This window comes from Barbus barbus, assembly GCF_936440315.1.
Source record: "Barbus barbus genome assembly, chromosome: 36".
Taxonomy (NCBI): Eukaryota; Metazoa; Chordata; class Actinopteri; order Cypriniformes; family Cyprinidae; genus Barbus; species Barbus barbus.
In genome coordinates this window covers 24,761,660-24,784,243 of record NC_136714.1, presented here as the reverse complement: position 1 = coordinate 24,784,243, position 22,584 = coordinate 24,761,660, and the positions used below count along the sequence as shown (strand labels likewise).

The window sequence follows — 22,584 nt, the reverse complement described above, 5'->3', positions numbered from 1 at the left end:
TTTTTTTTGTTGTTGTATAAATGCATTTAAAACAAAACACTAAAAACTATAATAAATTGTTTTAAATGCTACAAGTGAATTTAGGCATAAAAAAGTACTATTTGAAATTATATTAGATTTGATGAAGACTGCATTTAACATTATTATTATTATTTTTTTTTTACAAAATTAGATGAGCAAAATTAACCTAAAAGTAAACATAGGGAAAATTACCATGTACAATTAAATATCAAATGTGGGCTACTAAAAAATAAATAAATACATAATTAAAAATGAATGAATATTAGCCGATAAATGGTACCGATATATTGTGCATTCCTGGAAAAAAGGCACTTAAATGAATTTACTTTATAAAATAACAATTTAAAGACATTTTGTTTCCTTAACATTTTTCTTGAAGGTCATATTATATTACGAGTATAGCAATGCTGTGGCTATATTCATAATGTAGTTTAGCTCTTATTACATTTTGCAAATAATTATAATGGTACACTGAAAATAAACAATTAATGATAAAGGTTTTACTCACAAATTGCTAGTAAATTCCACAAATAATAAAAAGAAAATGGCAAGACTTCATGTGTTCAATTCAATTAAACGTAAAATGTTGAAGTAGATAGGCTGAAATTGTATTTTCACGTACAATGCACTCCAATAATCTTTGTTTTATTTACAATAAAACAAAAAACAAAACAATGTTCACCAATCACCAATTTTACAGTGTACAGTAGACTACTCCAATGCAAAACCCAAAAATATTAGATCCCATTGCAAACACTCATACTAGACCTTTGATTTAGAAACAAGACACATTCACCTCAAAATACACAATTATGAGCCTAAAAAGCCATTAAAGGGATGCCTTGTGCAAGCTAGTCGCTCCAAACCCCATAAACGCAGCAGAGCAATTATAAATCAAGCTGGTGAACATATAACCTTCATTCACACCCACAGACCCAGTTTTAGTGCTTCCCCCTCCCTCTTATTCTGTTTTTCTCACACTTTGGGTTGGAGGCTCTTGTTCTCAAAGATTGATGAGACCGTAGGCTGTATGTGTGAGACAGACAGAGCGTGGCGATAGAGACGTGTGTGTGTGTGTGGGAGAGAACAATAAGCAATATCTCAGAGCGGTCTTTGGCTCTTCAAAGATAAAAAGCTTTGGCAGAGCAGCGTGTTGCTGTCAGAGATACCAAGTAGAGATGGAGCAGCATTCAAGCTGTGCGTGAGCATTAAGTTAAAGGTGAACAAACACCCTGTGACCGACCAGAATATGGTCAAATATTAATGCTGCGTTCGATATTCTGATCATATTCCTATTTGATTTCCAACTTCTGACCATAAAGGTATTTTGTGGCCTGAAGATGATGCATACAGAAATTAAAATAGCAATGCTACCAGTAGCTTTACAAATCAACAAAAAGGTGTCCAGGCATCCAAATCGCACAGGATAAGATCATATTTATTCTGCATGTATATGATTATCAGAGATAATTATTTACCATGTTTTACACACTCGTCTCTGCAAAGGAGTTTTATTAGCATATAATGATTGACATCTGACTCACTAAAGCAACTTATTTGCATATAAACATCACATTTCAGTTCTCATAATGAATATCCATTTTTTTGTTTTGTTTATTATAAAATTAGGGTGTCTAATAAATTAATATTTTTAGTTATTAATTTGATCAAAGGTGACAGTAAAGACATGTATAAGGATTTCTATTTCAAATAAATGCTATACGTTTGATCTTTCTATTCATTAAAGCAGGGTTATTGTAGTTAACTAAAACAGAAACTAAAATTAAAACCATTAAAAACATGTTACTTATAAAATAAATGTTAAATGAAATAAAAGAAAATATATTTTAAAATGATTTCAGCTAGTTGCCAAGGCAATATTTAAAATTTTTATTTAGTTTAACTTGATACACTAAAATAATAAAACAAAAAATGAATTAATAAAAATTATATTGACAACATTTTTTTTTTTTTTAAATACTAAAAATGAGAAAAACACAACCAGATACTAAAACTATTACTGAACTTTAAATGAAAAATATAAAAATCAAACCTGATTCAATAGTATCTCAATGATATTAAAAATAACACTGCATCAAAGAATTATTACAGTGGCCGAGAGAGCTCAACGCCCTGCGACTTCAGAAAACACATGCAAATAGAAAAAGCACCAGCAAATCAAGAAAACCATCTTCATCAATTTGACAGCAGGTGCTGCAAATGCTCACGACACAAAAAAATAAAGAAATACACTGCAAATGCTCACAATACAACCAAATACATTTTATTTGCAGTGCATTTCTTTAGTTGGTTGTGTTGTGAGCATTTGCAGCGTGTGTGTTGTCAAATTGAGGAAGTTGTTTTCTTAATTTGCAGGTGTTTTTTCTATTTGCAGCGCGTTGAGCTCTCTCGGCCACCGTAAATTATGGAAAAAAAGTACATTTTCCACAAAAATATGAAGCACAACGTGTTTTCAACATTAATAATAATAGAATAATTTCTGAAGGATCATGTGACACTTAAGACTGGAGTAATGATGCTAAAAATTCAGCTTTGCATCACATGAATAAACTACATTTTTTAATATATTTAAATAGAAAACACTTATTTTAAATTTAAATAATATTTCACAATATTACTGTTTTACTGTATTTTTTAGCAAATAAATGTAAGCATAAGAGACTTCTTCAAACATTGAAACAACAACCAAGTTTTACATGGAAAGCTGACCAGATCCTGGCTCAAAAAAAATGTTTTATGGTGTTATTTTGGTGTTGGCCCAAGGATGAGCTCCCTCAGCTGATTCTTGGCACATCCTTCTACTCTTGGGGATTTTATAGTTGCCACTTCTGCCCAGGACTCAATCACTGAGAGTATTACCACACTAAAGCTGCTTTGGAACAGTTTATATTTTGAAGAATGCAGTTAAAACACAACGAAATCTAATCAAATGTTATTGCTACAGCCTTACAGTGAACAACTGTGGGTTTCAAAAGAGATAAAGGTTGTGCAGTATGTTCAAACATGCAGAAAGAGTGAGTTTGTATGTTGATATATACAGTAGATGTTGTTTACTGCTTCGTGCCTCCTATAAGAGAGCACACAGACGTCCCGCTGGGCCGCGAGGCTCTGGAATATTCCATAAGCGTGACTGCTCTACCTTTCCATTCGCTCATCGAGAGACAAAAGCCCCAGCCATGCTGGGAAATCTCCATGGAGAGTCGCTTTTATCCGGAATGATCTGGAATTATCCCCATAGGGTTCGTAATGCCTGGCACACAGCAACTTCCTGGCTGTCAGTTTTCACCGCCTGCGTTCTGCCACAGCCAGGGAAGGATGGACACCTTCAGTCTGGAATTTAATTAAGACCTCACTGAACACGTCCTGCTGTGCTGGCAAATTCATGCCAGAACAAAAAACAATCTAATGCAAGCACAGACAAAATAAAGAATAACTTGACCTACTTCCATTGATCGTTGAAAGGATGAGTCTGTAGTTTAACCTTCTGTACTTCTTCGAGTTTTGATTTTGTGAATGTCAAGCCGGAATTCTGACCATCCATCTATCCATCCATCCATCCATCCATCCATCCATCCATCCATCGTTCGTCTATCTATCTATCTATCTATCTATCTATCTATCTATCTATCTATCTATCTATCTATCTATCTATCTATCTATCTATCTATCTATCTATCTATCTATCTATCTATCTATCTATCTATCTATCTATCTATCTATCTATCTATCTGCCTGGCCATCCATCCGCTCACCCATCCGCCTATCTATTTTTCTATCCATCCATCCATCCATCCATCCATCCATCCATCCATCCATCCATCCATCCATCCATCCATCCATCCATCCATCCATCCATCCATCCATCCATCCATCCATCCGTCCATCCATCCATCCGTCCATCCGTCCGTCCCTCAGTCTTTCCATCAATCCGTCCATCCATCCATCTACATTTACACACTTCAAGGTTTTTTGAGCAACAAAATTTTCAAATAAGACTTTGTAAAGCCAACTTTCAAAATTAAAATACGATGCACAACCCTGATGAACATCTTAAAAAACACACACACACACTCAATATACATTCTGACAAACATCTGCTGCATGTTGCGCAAACATCCGACAGGGAATGTTCCGGCAGACATGCTCTAGTTGAGCAAATGCTAAAAACGACATCCTCCAGATGAATACTAATGCACATCTGCTCACTATACTAGTGCTATAGGGATGTGTCTCATTAACTCAGTTCCTTGTATTGTTAAATCATTTATAATAATCACTTACTCTCTCGCTTCTGTTCAGGTGTGGTACATGGACGGCTATCATAACAACCGTTTTGTGCGGGAATATAAGTCTATGGCGGACTTCATGACGACAGATAACTTCACGTCTCACCGCCTGCCGCACCCTTGGTCCGGGACAGGTCAGGTGGTCTACAATGGCTCCATATATTTTAACAAGTTCCAAAGCAACATGATCATCAAGTTTGACTTCAAGACGTCCACCATAAGTAAATCTCAGCGTCTGGACAACGCGGGCTACAGTAACACCTACCACTATGCCTGGGGCGGACACTCCGACATCGACCTCATGGTGGACGAGGGTGGCCTCTGGGCAGTCTACGCCACCAATCAAAATGCGGGGAACATCGTCATCAGCAAGCTCCACCCCCTGACCCTGCATATAATCCAGAGCTGGACGACCAATCACCCAAGACGCAGCGCCGGGGAGTCGTTTATGATTTGCGGGACGCTCTACGTGACCAACGGCTACTCGGGAGGGACGAAAGTCTATTACGCCTATCACACCAACTCCTCGACTTACGAGTACAACGATATCGTTCTGCAGAACAAGTACTCGCACATCTCCATGCTGGACTACAACCCACGAGATCGCGCTCTGTACGCCTGGAATAACGGACATCAAGTCCTGTACAACGTTACGCTTTTCCACGTCATCCGCTCGGAGCAACTGTAACCTTAGAGGATTTGGGTGGGAGTATCTGAAGACAATCTTGAGGAATGTTCTTCAACAGATTGTTATAAAAAATGCCATGCTGAATGAAAACTAAACCTGAACAATAGACATGTGAATGGAAAATAGAACACAAAATCATGAACAGATGCCAAAAAATTGAAATAAACAAAGCCACACCTTTCTTTTTTTTTTACAAAACAACTTTACTTTCTAGGACACTGTCTGATCAGATGTTTTCCAGTAGCACTAAAAAGACATTTCTCCATGCTTGTCTGCGCACTGAAATATAGGGAACGTTGGGATTAGTTACGGACTAGTAGCCCACACTCAACCTTATAAACTGAGCGTGTGCAGGAAAACCGATGGTGCTTCACTTGGCATACTAACACGGACGGCTTACCAGCCTGTGCAATATCCAAAAGTCCAACTAGTGTGCTTTGCAAAGCTCATTTCTTTAGGTAATACGAAAAAATGTGATTGGCTGAAGGCGTTGACTGTTGAAAGCTCGTTCAAAGGACTCTCGTGAGATTTTACTTGAACTTACCTGCGATTAAGTTCTTGTGACACGGACCATATCATGCTATTTTATAATGACCTACATGTATGTAGCACCTGAGAACAGACCAAAGCGTGCTATTAAAGTCAACATGAAATCACACATTCCCGGTCTTAATATGCGTAATTACCGTAAATTGCTTCGCCTCTGAAACGACCTTCATTTTTGGATGACATCTTCAAGAACTCTTATTTGAACATATCCATCATTCTGGTCACATTTACCAGTGCAATCAATTCCCAATGGATAAAATCAAGTCTCGACCAGCATATTTTTTGTCGAATATACTGATAACACAAAAACATAATTTCATGTTGACTTTAAACCTTCTCTGGTGAGTTTATCACCCTTCAGGCTACTGATACACACGTTGTTGTGCTTGTAAATGGATGTCAGCTGCATCTGCATCGTGATTGCTACGATGCGCCAACTCCATTTAACAGATGTGCCGGTTTTATTAGCAGATGGTTCAGGTACAATCTTACTTTGATTTAGTCTCCGTGCTGGTGAATTCTTGTAAAATTATTCTTTAGTTTTGCATGAGCAGTTTCTACATGCACAGGTGTGCTCAACGGAATGTTTACCTGTGTGACGCCGTACATGACTGATTTGGGATCAGGGATGGTGGGAGAGAGGGAAGGAGGTTGGGGTTGGTTATAGTCTTTAGAAACCTGAGAATTAAAAAAAAAGATGCTTGTTTCTATCTGGTTTGTTTCGAGTGGCTTGTTTCTTAACGCCCATTCTTGATTTTTGTAGATTTACAGTTTGATGTTTTTTGTAATTTACAGTAGTACCGTCTGCTTTGGTGATGCTTCAGTGTCTTTGTTTTAGTTTGTTGGCGTTAGAAAGCCACATTTCTGTCACAAAAAGATTGATCTCGGAATATAAAGTGTCTCTAAGTCACTTTGGAGGACATCTAAAATATGAATATGAAACTATAACATCATTGAGCAGTCTAATATATAATGTATTCATTTTATCAAGGCTCATACTGTCTTATGAAGCTAATTAGCTAAAGCTAATTCCAGCTTTCATTCTTTTAGCGCTTAGCTGGATGTGTGTTGTACCCGCAATACGATGATTCTTATCAATAAAAGAGGATTTATGTCCTGATGTCATCATTCGGTATTGAACTCTGAGTGTGTTTCATCGTGAGATCAAGGTTTCATTCCATATGTTGAAAGAAAGTAACTCAAAAACTAGCTTCGGGATGCTGTTTTTTGCTATAGTTTAACCAACAATACTAGCTTGATTAACTAGATGTTAATGGATGTTAGTTAGACAAGCTTCATTAGCTGTTATACATGCGGAGGATAGGGTGAATTAAAGTTCATGAACAGATTCTGCATAAAAACTGCTAACAAAAAGTTAGCATGGTATCTAGTTGCGTAACATGACTGATCAAAGATCCTTGCTTTCTGTTTCCTATTTTTAGGCCCTGTCTGAAAAATATTCTAATGATTATTACTGCTATTCTACAGTACAAACGAAACCACAGTCGAACATTTTTACAAAGTTGCATTTTAGTTGCAGTTTAAAAACATCCTAGCATCTGCTAGTAATGTAACATGACTGATCAAAGTTTATAGCTTTCTATTTCTTATTTTAAAGCACATGTCTGACAAATATTGTCATTATTATCACTGTTATTATACATTTACATTTACTCATTTAGCTGACGCTTTTATCCAAAGCGACTTACAATTGCTATATATGTCAGAGGTCGCACGCCTCTGGAGCAACTAGGGGTTAAGTGTCTTGCTCAGGGACACATTGGTGTCTCACAGTGGATTCGAACCCGGGTCTCTCACACCAAAGGCATGTGTCTTATCCACTGCGCCATCACACCCCTATTATACAGTGAAAACCACAGTCAAAGCCCAGAATGCACAAAACGTTTTAACATTGTTGCAGTTTGGTTGCAATTTTAAAACGTGGGCTGATCATAAAACATTACAACAACCACCTAGTTTTTAACAACATACTGCACTTATGAGCCCACATGGGCATGATGTAGCAATGGCTAGCTCAACTAAAACATTGTTGAGCATTGCTAGTTTTTGTCCTGCCTGTTGAGGGCTCCAATTATATTGAAATTATATACTTTGCAGACACTTTCTCACCCAAATGTAGTGGCACACAAATCACTTTACTGCCATCTACTAGGACAAGGGACTAAGAATTACACGATACACGGATATATATATATATATATATATCCGTGTATCGTGTAATTCTTAGTTATACATTACATACTGACACATTATTTAAGATCAATTAGAATATAACAACTTATTAAAATATTATAAAAATATATATATTAAATTATCAAATATAACCTGACATAATACAATAAAATAATTTCATATAATAATAAAAATATAAAATAAAAAACATTGTTATTTCAAATTAAATATATAATATTAAAATTTAATTCTGAAATAAAAAAAAATATGTATATATATTTCCATTATCCAAATAATTCTTAGTGGAGAAAATCCTGCCATTTCTTACTGCTTCACTACTAGGAAATACCTGGAGCCAAATGAGTAGCAAAAGCAGTTTTATATTGATTTTAAAAAAGAACCAAAAAAACTGAGGAACTGTTTCATCAAAAAATTCAGAGGAAGCGTTTCACCTTCTAAGTTAATAATGGAACTGAAATGGGCAGTAATGCAGTGAGCAGATACTGCTGCACATGAATATAAGAGACCTGAGGCAGTGACCCCTCGTGTCCTGATGAAATATGATGGGATTTAGGCAAAAAGCATTATACGTTTAGAATGAGAAACTATCATCCGTCTATCTCTCTGGAAACGGCCCTGAAAAGTCAAACGCTTCCTTCTTTTTCTCTTTCCTTTTCCATTTAGATAGTGTTCTTATCTGTCTCATGTGGGTTTTTACAGTCTCTCTCTGTAAAGCTCAACGATAAATCTTCAATCTGCTAATTCCTCCCTTCCCCCTTCTCTCATCCTTTCTGTTTCTCCTGCCCTCCGTAAACTCGCTCTCTTACTCTCTCCCGCTGCAAGCTGTCCATCCGTCAAATGATTGTTTTTATTCTGAGCCGCTCGGTCTGGGAGAAATGGAGAGATTGAACAAAATACAGAGTGAAATAAAAGACTCTCTCTGTGTGAAACAATGCGCCGTCATTTGAACTGAATCAATCTACATCCTAAACAGGGCCGAGATTCTTCTCCTCACATCTGTCATCTTCCACCTCTTCATCAATCACTCTTTCTCTCACCTTCATCTCTCTCTGCCAGCCAGTTACGCCATGGATGTTCCACTTGTGGCCCGCGGGCCAAAAACGCCCAGTCAATCATTTTTATATGGCCCGCTGACACACAAGAGCGCTCTGTGTGAAAAACTCAACAGTCATCAATTAGCGGACTGCAGCACAAATTGTGACCATGTGACCAGACCAAGGTCTGTCTGGCAAAAGTTCAGTGAGATTATCATACACCGACTATAACAATGTCATACTTTCAATCTAAAAATCACCCTGAAACTCCTCGAAAAGTCGAATACATGACATGGACCGAATTCCAATCTGCATACTATCCACTCTATGAAGTATGTTAGACTAACATTAGCATGTCCCAAATCATACTACTTTGAAAACAGGAAGGAAAATTGGCACCGGATGGTACAAAATGTGAAAATTTCTAGTTCATCATTAATGATAAAGAAACAGCAAGTAATACACTGAATTATACATGAAATTTTGAAGAAGCAAGACTTGGTATTATTTTATAAAGGTATAATATATATATATATATATATATATATATATATATACATACATATACATACACACACACAGTATCTCACAGAAGTGAGTACACCCCTCACGTGTTTGCACGTTGGACATTTTCACTTAGGGGTGTACTCACTTTTGTGGCCAGCGGTTTAGACATTAATGGCTGTGTGTTGAGTTATTTTGAGGAAACAGCAGATTTACACTGTTATACAAGCTGTACACTCACTACTTTACATTGTAGCAAAGTGTCATTTCTTCAGTGTTGTCACATGAAAAGGTATAATAAAATAATTACAAAAATGTGAGGGGTGTACTCACTTCTGTGAATCATTTTTTTACTGTGACATTTCATAATGTCAATTATTTGAGCTGGAAATTAATTTACATGAAATGAAATGAAATGGAATTTAGATTAAATAATGTGGTAATGCCTATCGTAAAGTGAATTTAATATATTACAAATTAATGTGCTTAATCTTTATTAAAATTATTTTCTCTTTTGAGAAAATTGAGCAAAAAACAAAAATATAAGTATTCAAATAAATTTAATAAGCTTAAAAACAAAAGACTCAAAAGTATATCATGAAAATACGTCAAGTAGGGCTGTAGTACTCGAGTCCGGACTCGAGACGTTTTTCTGTCGTCTCGGACTTGTCTTGGACTCGTTGGTATTTGACTCGGACTTGTCTTGGACTTGGTCATTGGACTCGCCAAATGTTCTAGTTGGTCTCGACGAGTCCAGCTATATATGCTTTTTTTTTTCTCTTTCAAAACAAAACCATTAATCTGGCTGGCTTGTTCGGAAAATGGGTAATATAATTGGTTTAATTTACAATCCATCTAGAAAGGGCATTGCCATTGGTCGCCTGGTAAATGCACTGCTGTGTCATATGCCTGGCTCTGAGTGTGTGTGCTGTGCAGAGGCATAATTAATTTTTATTTTGGCCACAGACACAATGTTGGCGAGTTGCATAATACAGTTTGGTTTTACAAAGTTCGTTGGAGTTTTCCCTCTCTTCCACCTGACTTTCCTTCGCTTTTATATAGCTTATAAATGCCCGCGCGCATTTTACTTTCACTTTCAATAGGGCAATTCCGCATAAATTTCTTATCTATAACTTTTAAAAGAAAACGCTGTGGAACCAAATGAATAAGAAACAGAACGAATAAGAGCAAAATGAATAAAGCCTGGAGATCAAACACCTTGATGTAAAATAAAATAAATAAATTACACAAAATTTAAATAAAGTAAAAATAAGCAAACACTGGGCGATTTTTCAGATTTTATGGATTAATTTTATAGAATTTAATGTTTTGCCACAAATCCATTTTTTTATAAATCGAGGAATAGCGATAGCGATTTTGAATAGAAATATTACCAAATGCTAGAATTAGACACTTTGATAATAACAGTAAAGAGAGAAGAACGATCTAACCGCATGATTAACCGCTCTCTTGTGATGATTTTTTTTTAAATATTTTTCTTGTATTATTTCTGAACATATATGCATAAGAAAAGTTTGTACAAGATGTAGTTGTAGTTCATGCATCTTTTCTGCAAAGATATTTAGTGATTTGTTTAACATTTACATCATGATGACAACTTCGTGATGACAACAAGGTGCACTTAGAATAGAATTTTCTTTAACGAGGTGTAATAAAAAAAGAAGTTGCCATTTCGTCCAGCCTAGAAACAAATAAAAAAACCTTCCAATTTTTAATTTCTTTAATTTTTCAATCTTTAATTGTCTGTTCTCTAACTGAACTAAATGATTTTTATTTCTACTATTAAAAATGGCCTCAGCTTAACACCTGTAATTCTGTTTATATCCCCCTATCCCCGGGGGACATATATTGCACCTATATTATATGGCCTAAGGTAAACAGCAAACAAATGGATGTGAGGCCACACACAGACACACAGAGCTGAAGGTGTTTATATGCTACACAGCCTTGCTTGGGAGGGTTACATTGTACGATGATTTCTTTAGGACAGAGGTCTCAAAACTTGGTCCTGGAGGGCTGGTGTCCTGCAGAATTCAGCTCCAACCCTTATCAAACACACCTGAAACAGCTAATCTAAGCATACTAGAAACTTTCAGGCAGGTGTTTTGAGGCAAGTTGGAGCTAAACTCTGCAGGACACCGGCCCTCCAGGACTGAGTTTGGACACCCTGCTTTAGAACAAGTAACAAGTTCAAGAATGGGAACATGTTGATTTATTTTTTAGACTTATGTTGCTTGTTCTTTGTAATATTTTCCATTGGTAGCCCAGCATGTGATTGTTACACTACAATAAAAATGCTGAAAATGTGAAGTTGCACTTCAGCTTATGTGACTTTAGTGAAACTGCTAAACCTAAAGTAAATAAAATAGCCTAATTTGATCCTACAGTGTTGCTGCACATACTTTTATATCATTACAAATAATAATGCAAAATTATTATCTTAGAATAGAAGATATTGAAGTCTCTCGTGTCACATCAATTTTCAATAGTTAAGTATGTGGTTTTGAAGAAGATGCTTTTATTTTCTTTCTCTGTTTTGACTGTCTCATTTGGACTTGGACTCGAACCTCTTGGACTTGACTTGGACTCAAACCTCTTTGGACTCGGTCTTGACTCGGACTCGATAGTCCTGGTCTTGGACTTGTTTTGGACTCGACAAAGGTGGACTTGACTACAGCCCTAACGTCAAGTCACATGTATAGTGCATACTGTACGTAATACATATCGTAATTGTTTTAAATCAGCTTCACAGTAACAAAAAGGAAAATAACAAAGTCAAGTAAATGCTAAATTATTTAAATATGATACAAATTCAAAAGCTGAAAAGCACACAATAGTGTCATTATTCAGCTCAAGTCAGTTCAGTTCAATAACAGTATTAATGTTGCAAAATTAATTTGATTCAGCTATAAAGCAGCTCTACAGAAGTGTCATATTCAGTTAAATTCACTTCAAGGCTTGTTTTGTTCTCATCCGACAGTGTCATTGCCATCAAATTAATATTATTGCTGAGTATAGTTGTTTTTTTAAAGCCCAATTAGGCAAGGAACCCAAACTCCATCAGGTGACAGAAATGGAGAAGTACATTTAACAATCTGATTGGATAAACAATTAAACTTCTCTTTGTTTTGCTCCTTATTTCATACTTATAACAGTACATACTTCTCATATGTAGAATTATGTAAATTCAAGCCTCACACATGCCCAGATTGCCAGATTTGAGAGTGTGATGTCAGGCAGATTAATCTGGGCATTATGATTTTTGCCAGACTGCTGCCTGAGTAACACCTGCTCTCTTCATTATTCAAGCGGCCTCCAGATTGAGTCTCCGCTCTCACACACCTGTTGAGTGGAATTCTGGCTCCAATCACACAGCAGATGAGAGAGAGCTGCTGAAATGAGCTGATGTTTATGCCACATCTGGATAAAAGCCATGGCCTGAGATGACACTGAAACACACACACACACAAACGAATAAAAGATGCTAAAGACGTTTACAAGATTACAAAAGATTTCCATTTCAAATAAATTTGGAATTTCTATTTAACAAAGAATTCTGAAATAAATGTATTATGGTTTCCACAAAAATATGAAGCAGAATGACTGTTTTCGACATTAATAATATTAAGAAATGAATAATAAGAAATGTTGCTGGAGCACCAAATCTGCATATTAACATGGTTTAATGGAGTAATGATGCTGCAAATTTTGCTTTACTTCACAGGAGTAAATTCAATTTTAAAATGTATTAAAAAAGAAAACTTATTTTAAAATTTGTAATAATATTTTACAATATTACTGTTTTCACTTTCACAATATTACTTACTACTGCAAAAAATATATTAAACATGAATATATATATATATATATATATATATATATATATATATATATATATTTGTATAACCCTGAGAAATAATGAAAACAATAATTGAAATAAATGATTAACTGTACAAGCCTGGAACTTTATATTTTGTATTATATATATATATATTATATATTATATTATCTAATTAAATTAGTATTTAAAAATGATGTAGGAGTAAAAGTATGTGAATCTTTCATAATGGTAGTTTAATTGTTACAAATTTGATCTTATTGAATAACATTTTATCTTTCAATTTTCTTCCTGTGTGTCGGTATATTCCCCATCTGTCCTTCTCTTATTGATGGTGTATTTCATCTAAAATCTCATCACTTCACCAAGGGATTGATCTGCATCTAAACACACACAGGCAAGTCTCTTTCTCTCCCTTAATGTGACAGACGCATCCATCGGCAGCTATGAATAATCAATGAACTCCATCTGTTCATGTGAGACCTGAGGAAGAGAATCAACGCTCACACACCTAATGTCTACATTTCTATGTACAGATGTGTGTGTGTGTGTGTGTGCGCGTGTGAGTGAGAAAGAGAGAGAGAGAGGCTGTAGGCCACATCCTTGTCAGAGCAACTCTATTAGTCATAAAGACAAGATGACAACATTAATTGATGAGAATATAATCAAATTTCCATTTCCTGCAAATGAGCTTATTAATCTACAGAGGAAGCAAACATTTACTACTTATTTTCATATGCAAAATGTCTTATGTGATGATGTTTGTGTGTGAATGGAGCACCTCGGTTATTTGAACCATGCACAGTGTGTGTGTGTGTGTGTGTGTGTGTCAAAGTGCCCCGGGGTGTTGCAATGGCCAAGGAGTTTCAAATGGAAATCAGTTTCCACTTACAACACCTTACAGTCTTTGAAACTGGAGGTTGCATATGTGGTATGTGTGTCTGTGTGTGTGTGTGTGTGTGTGTGTGTCTGTGGGGTGACGTAATTCTGACACGTCAGAACACACATCAGCTGAAACTGCTGGACACAGATGGTTCATTATGACTCCTGAGCATCAGCATCTGACAACAACCCCAAATCATCCATCCTTGTCTTAATGGACCTGCCCGTAAATCACCAGATCCTCCTGTCCACATCAGAGGACTTGCATTTCTCAGCAGATTCTAGGATGTCTACAGCTGCACAAATCCCCTAAAAAAGCATCTGATTTATGATTTACATTTATATTGACATATATGAATTCCCATGCATCCATACACCTTATTTGAGCATCATGTTATGAACAGCACGAGCCTGTCTACTAAATAAACAAATAATGAATAAACTAAATAAACAACAAATAAATAAAGACAAATAAATAAAATAAACAACTAGTAAATTAATCAATTAAATTAATAAACAACAACTAACATATTTAAACAACTAAGTAAACAAGCAAAAAACTAAACAACTAAATAAACAACTAAAATAATGTAAATAACAACTAAGACTAAATAAGCAACTAAATAACCAAACAAATATCTAAAACAACTACTAATAAATAAATAAATAAATAAATTGATAACAACTAACAGACTAAAACAATTAGTTAAAAAAACACATAAATAACCAAACAACTAAATAAATAACAAAAGAAAAAGAAACTACCTAACTATTAAATAACTAAAATAAATAAATAAATAACAGATGAATTAAATGACTAACTAAAACATAACTAAACTAACTAAACTACTAAATAAACAAGTAACAGACTTAAAAACAACTAAATAAGTAAAAACAACTAACAAACATCTACCGTGTAACTAACTAATAAATAAACTAAACAAAAAATATTTTAACAACTAAATGTACAAATAACTAAGTAAAAAAACAACTCACCTACTAACTACATACATAAATAAATAAAACAACAATTAAAACAACCTAATAAATAGACTATGATTAAATAAATAAACAACTATAATCAATCAATCAATTCAATTTAGCTATTGAACATTTCTGTATTAGTCAGGTAAGCAAATGTTATAATATTTTATAAATAATAATATTTACATTATCATTTTTTTCCAGCTATTCTTTTTTTGAAAACACTGGATTTGTTCACTCAGGCCTTCACAGAAGGTGCATGCGCATCAGGTGAACTGGTGACGTCACTGCCGCTGAAGACAAGTCGCATCTGCTCTCCACAGAAGTTAATGGGAAGGCTTTTGGCGTATGCATTATACGCAATTGGAAAGTGTAAAGCCGTGTTATTTATACGCAGATTGATGAGAACGGGTATAGTAGCATTTACATCATGATAACCACACATAGCAGTTGGGAACCACTGGCTTATACCGTGCTTTGCTAATTCTGCATTAATTTAAATGATAATGAATTCACATCACGTTCAAATATGTGCACAAAACCAGCCTTGAGTGAATCACTTAGCTGCGCTTTCACCTATTTGTTTATTGATTTAGGCTAATGTTTTATTGCTTACAAACTCTCAGTGTCTTTCTGTGGTGGAAAGAGATTACAGCTTTTACAGGTTCACTGAAACAGTCACAGTGGCCGAAGACACACTTGAGGACTAATACATAACCAGTCTTTCATAAATCACAACTCCTTTTCTTTAACTACACGAATCAGTGTGAATGAAATTAAAAGGAGTTTCAGAAATGCAGGTTGCATCTCATTGGTTTACAGCCCTCTCCTCCCTCCTTCCTCGCTCCATCTTTATCCAGCAATGTCTATTTATTGCACCATGACCTTTGACTTCTGTCCGCACTGTTCCGGGGGAACTGCTGATTTCCTTCAGCTCTCTGCAGGAGGTCAGGCCTGTCCCATAATGCACTGCAGCACTGCCAAATTCTTAGCATGCAGCGGTCTGGCTGGCTGTCTGGACAGGTTTCTTAAACTAGAGCCAGAAACAGGAAGTCCAAAACTATGAGCCATACATAAATAAATAAAAACACACCTATTCATCTAGTGGCTGTGGTTATGGAAAAAAATCCTGATGAATGTCTATAATAACAATTTATAATGCAGCCTCACTTTCTTGTTCTCTCACTTTTCACCTTCTGTCTTGACCTTTCTCTTCTCATTTTTTTTTTTTTTTTTTTAAATAACTGTTATTTCACCTGTCTGGTCTCATTTTCACCTTTCCTTTTATCCCTCATTGTCTTCAGTGAAATTAACAGTTTTTTTATTATTCTAAATCATTTATTTTTTACACATTTTTAAATCATCTTGTAATTTTCCTTCTCTGTGCACCATTTGAATCAGAAGTAATGCTGGTGTATGCCGGGTGTTTCAGTGAAGGTGGCTGTGAGTTCAGAATGAAATATTATTATATTTCATACTGAACAGCTACACTGAAAACTGCCTACTGTTTTTAAAAATAGTATGTGAAAGAGTACAGATTATGTAACAAACGTTTCAAAGAGTTGTACTCTGTTTAGTCACATGGGAGCAGTTTACCCAAAAAAAAAAATTTTGCTGAAAATATACTCAAGCCATCCAAGATGTAGAGGAGTTTGTTTCTTCATCAGATTTGGAGAAATGTAGCATGACATCAGTATTTCACCAGTGGATCCTCTGCAGTGAATGGGTGCCGTCAAAACGAGAGTCCAAACAGCTGATAAAAACATCACAGTAATCCACAAGTAATCCACACCACTCCAGACCATCAATTAACATCTCGTGAAGCAAAAAGTTGCATTTTTGAAAGACACAAATCCATGATTAAAATATTTAAACAGTAATATGTCGCCTGTGAACAAAAAATGAGTCCACAATCTATAATAAATCTTGCTCCACCGAAGTCCATCCCCTGTTGTCCTCTCTCATCAAATTCCATCCACACATTTGTTTAGATCTGTTTCGATTTATAAATGGTGCTTGATCTGGGCATAATTCTCTCCTAAATCCAACGAGCTGACTTCACTGGAGAAAGCAATATTATGGATAGAGACTCGTATTTTGGCCAGAAACAACGGTTTGAGGTTAAAAACGTATTGGTGGTTTTGTTTCTTACAAACATGCAACTTTTGCTTCACAAGACATTAACTAGAGTGGCGTGGATTACTTGTGGATTATTGTGATGTTTTTATCAGCTGTTTGGACTCTCATTCTGACGGCACCCATTCACTGCAAAGGATTAATTGGTGAGCAAATAATGTAATGCTACATTTCTCCAAATCTGTTCTGATGAAGAAACAAACTCATCTACATCTTGGATGTCCTGAGTGTGTGTAAATTATCTAGAGAATATATAGCTAGAAAAATAAATGATAAGAGATGTATGAAAGTATGCTATATGGCCCCTTGCGGTTTCTATTATCTTGCCTTGGATTCCATTACCCATGATCCTCTTGTACTAACCTTTCTTTCTATTGTGGGAGTAGATTTAATGTTATACAACATGTATTTCTGTAAACTGTGGCAGATTGACAAGAACAAAACTATTCTATTTCTCTATTCAAAATCTTTTTGTTGTTATTTGAATGTACATCAGATCAGTGCACAGAAGAAAACTGAAATCACTAAATAACTGGATAATCAGTGTTTTTAGTGAAACCTGGACCTGTTTGAACATGTTGCTGGATCAACAGGAGAGATTTTAAATTATGCATAAGACTGCAATCGATTAATATATTTCTGCCAGCGCTTGTTCCCTTAAGAGTTTTCACCCCCAACCTCAAGTCTACAAACAGACCACTTCAGTTCACAAAATGTTTCTCTGAGAGATACTGTGAAAGGATGAAAGTTGCTATTCTCTGTTTCAAGCATTAAAACATATAGCACAGAATGAGTGAAGCTGTAATAACAGTGCTTGAAGAAGAAGAGAGAGTCTTGCAAGAACAAAAGAGCAGGACAGACGGTGAGTCAGCAGAAAGTCTTACTTTCCGGAGGTCTTTTCACAGCTGTAACAAGGACATATAAAGTCCCGGGCTTCTCCTCCTCTCTCAGATGGATTTTTAATAAGTGGTGGAGCTATAAGTGTGTGACACAACTGCAGGTCTGCAGGACACAACTGAAGGTCACGCAGGAAGTTCACAGACAAAATCTGGGAAACTGAGGGAAGAGAGCTGAAGGGAACTGAATGCATCTCAAATGCACCTCTTGTGAGCACTTATGATCAGATTTTGTGATTCATAGAGTGAACAGTCCCAAAAACCACTTAAAAACACTTAAGATTACAGGAAAGTCTTTGCATTACAACATCAGTGTAGTATTTCTTTCCCAGCAAATACAGAACATTCCCTTACAATTTTTTATTAGATTTTTGGGAACCAAATAATAATGTTATCTATAATAGATTATACAGAATGTTCCCTAAAGGTTATTTTTAGGTTTTATTTTTACAACCATAAAATAACTTCCCTAAAATTCCCTTTAGAAAACATTCTGAAATTCTAGAAAGAACAGACTAGTTCAGTAAATAAAGTTTCCATTGCTTAACCAAAAAAAATACACATTCTCAGAATCAAAAACTATAACATCCCAAGAACATTTAGGGACGTTTTTCAAACTTGATTGTTCAAATTGTTACGCGCCTCCCAGTCTAGGGGGTCAGGGAGGCAGTAACAATTGGGGGTTCTAGGGGTATGATTCTCGCTTCGGGTGCGAGAGGTCCCGGGTTCAGATCCCGGACGAGCCCCCAATTGTTACGCGCCTCCCAGTCTAGGGGGTCAGGGAGGCAGTAACAAGAAATTTACTAAAGAGTAGGCAACCAAGAGCTCTCATCTCCTGTCCCACCACTCTACAAAGAAAAATCACACTGATCTTTGTAACACTCAAGAAAGACTTTATTTAGTCCAAAATACACAAAGAAAAAAAAAAGGAAAGCATGAATAGGCTTCAGGAGGGGACAAGGCCAAAACAACCAACATAACGTTCTAACCTTTTAGGGGGTATACTTTCCTAACCTTTCAAAGCAAGATTCAAAATAAGTGACAAAGTTCTTACCTTACTCCCTCTCTAAGCAAACACAGGAGAAAACATGGACGTAAACAAAAATGGCATCCACCTCCCTACTGCTTCCGTAATTAACTAAACCAAAATTTATAATCAAAGCCAAAATTGTAAATGTTTTAAACTCAAGGCTCTTACAGTAGTCAAATGAAGTTAGGATTATACAGAATGTTAATCCTTAAGTTTATTTTTAGGCTTTATTTTCAAAACCATTAAATAGCTTATCTAGAATGTTCCATAACGGTTCTTTTAATATTGCACAGCCATAAAATATTTTACGCAAAACATTTCTAGATAGTTATTTTTTAGGGGAACATTCTGCAAATCTACAAATAACATGCTTTTTCCTTAAATAAATATTTAATGTCTCAAAATTTATGAATGTTCTAAAAACATTTTTGGGATGGAAAATTAAGAAAGCTAGCAAAAGAAAAACATACAAAAACTTTTAGATTTTAAATAAAAATAAAATAAATATATTGTGAAAAAGAGAAGTATATCAACCACTATAAATCATCAAAACACCAGATGCTTCACTGCTTCGCTATTTAGTATCTAATGATTTTAAGTGTCCAACTCTAAAAGTCAGGTCCTTTTTACCAGCTAAATCAGTCTGTCCAGTGCAGCGGTCAACTGAAGGCCATTCTGTTCATGTTCAAAGCTGCGTTTTATTTCACTTTTACGACATTCAGTAATAAACAACCCAGAAACAATGCAGGGCTTTCATACACATAATTATTCATTATTTTGCACAAAGAACAACCTTCACGGGGTGTTAAAAACGCTGCCCACATATGCATTCGATTCCTGTGACACACATACACACACACAAATGAAATGAATATAAATGTCCTCCTCCGCTAACACCTCCGGTCCATCCGACTCTCAGGGTGTTATGCTCCAATACATCTCTAAATCTACCTCTCTTTCCACTTCTGGCTTTTTCTCTTGCTTATTACCGATGTCAGTGAATTGTGTTGCAGGTGAGGAGGATCAGACAGGTTAGAGAGGAGTAGAGCTTCCTTTTTTTACATCCACATTATTTGTTAAGTATGTTTAAATCAATATTTTACTCCATTTTTTTTACTAAGCTTAATAATACATTTATTCTTAGCTGTCAATAATGACAACTGACAACTTGAATGAAAATTTAACAAACTGTTTACTTAATTTCCTATCTGTATTATACACGGTTTAAATCATTTCTCCAGCGAAAACACTTTGAATCACTCTCTCAGTTCTCTTTCTCACTCATCTGCAAAGCATTATGGGAAATGTATTCTTAAAGCTGAACAGCATAGTATCAAGGCACATTAAATCTAAAACATTTCTGTTATTATTATTCAACACTATTATTAAACATTCATTATATTTTGACTTTTATTCTAATTACAAATATTCTAATTAAAATTCTAATTAATTTCCAACATATTTTGAATGAAATCATATATAGATTGCTAAATAAGTATATTCAGAGCCAATTTCTCTGTAATTTTTTTTTTTTCCTTTGCATTGTATTCTGGAATTTCCTTATAAAACAGAAGATTCTCGCTAAGGATGTGCAAAATTATTGTCTGGAATCCAAATGATTTTAATAGAAATCTCTATACAATTTACTCACAAAAAAGAACAAATTAAGCAACTGAACTAAAACATGCTGTTAATACACTCAGATGTTGTGTTTCTTGATATAAGCCCTTTAAAAGACCAAAAACAAGTTACTTAAAAAAAAAAAGAAAAATCAGGATCAATTACTCAACCCTACTAATTGAGTACTGTTGTGATTGCATCTATTGCATCTAAAGATTTAACACACTGTCTGAGGAAGTTTTTGAACAAGATACTAGATACAAGATACACTCTCTCTTTCTTCCATTTAAAAGGCCCTTTGATTCATCTGGATGCGGTTTATTCAGGATATGCCATTGGAATAAGTAAGAAAAGCCCTGATGGGAGAATCTGATAGTGAGAAATGGGTTGATAGTGTAATTAGCGTGTGTGTGTTTTACATAAGCCATTATCTCACTCTCGCTCTCACTGTATGTTCATTTTCTGAGAAGTTTCTAAATTAGCTGCGGGTAATTACATTCTCTCAGATCCGTTAACATGAGACTCTGTGCCTGGACTAGGAAAGATAAAGGCGGATTTAAACGGAAGGATTGATGAAGAATGTATCATGCGATATCCTTGATAAATCCATAACTCATTTTCTCTAGTAATGATCCTCCTCTCTCTCTCTCTGTGTGTGTGTGTGTGTGTGTGTGTGTGTGTGTGTGTAGCTTCATAAGGGTCATGTTTCCAAATGCAGGGCAGATGCTTCACATGTAATAATATTCAGCTTATGTAAAATGTGAGAGAGAAAAGAAAAGAAAAATAAGAGGGAGAAGAAATCCGAAACAGACCATCTACATGCTGTTTCTCTTACAGAATGCAAGATGTCAATCTAAAATGAGCACTGTTCAATTTATTACCCTGAAACCCAATTACTAATATTTATAACGTTATAAATTATTTTCATTTTAAAACATACATGTCATTGATCTATAATCTGTAAATTTACTCTAAAATATACTATTATAGACATGGATATGAAATCTTGATTCTAAATTGATTTTAAATTGGCCATCAGCTGTGTTAATGTCAGTCCTCTGTCATGTGTGTCTTGTGTTCCCACCTCTTGTGTCCTTTTTTGGTTTGTTTCCTGTCCTTGTTTAGTGTCATTATTAGTTCATTCTTGTCCAGCTGTGTTTGTCTTATTATCTATGATTAACCTGTGTATTTAAGTTCCTATCTGTTTAGTGTCGTCTGGTCTGCTCATTACTTCCTGTCTGTATCTACCTTGTCTTGCCCTGCCTTGTTTGGAGTCATTAACGACTGTTATTTGAGTTTACATCCTCGTCTTGTGTTCCTCGTTCATCCTTGCTGTGTGCACTGTGACAGATACCCTATTATTACCATTTATAATACATATTTCTTATATGCAGGTCATGTTAAAAATGGCATTTGGGATTTTTTTAAGACCTCCAAATCTGTTATTGTCCCAATTAGCCTATATACCTAATGCACCCAATTAGGTGTATAAGTCAATGGAAAATGAAAAAACAAACAAAAAAACTATTAAATTATATATATACACGTATATATTATATAATAACAATGTTATGTTAGATTGCCTAGTGTTATTAATTTTTATTATTAATAAAAACAAATATTGTTGTTGCTATTTTTAAACAACACTAGGCAAACATTACATTACTAATTGATATACTCAATGGCTTTCAACTGTTACATAATATGATATTTCAGATTTAATTGTAATTATTTTACTTGTAATTATTTGTGAAATTTATTTAAATTTTTTGAGTGAAAATGGTTTCAAAGTAAATCCTACACTATTTTTTTTTTTGTTTGTTTATTTATTTTATTTGTATTTTTGGGTATGCAAACTGG

General features: G+C 35.1%; 1 protein-coding gene across 2 annotated transcripts in view; it reads left to right on the top strand.

The window, feature by feature from the left end:
* The window catches only part of LOC306855799 (noelin-like), a 31,858-nt gene extending 25,157 nt beyond the window's left edge, over positions 1-6,701 (top strand). For both annotated transcript variants that reach the window (XM_079394679.1, XM_079394678.1), the window contains exon 6: positions 4,342-6,701. In XM_079394679.1, coding sequence (XP_079250805.1) covers positions 4,342-5,016 — 675 coding nt within the window. In that variant the 3' untranslated portion in view covers positions 5,017-6,701. The remainder of the gene's footprint in view (positions 1-4,341) is intronic.
* Positions 6,702-22,584: the final 15,883 nt, after the last annotated feature.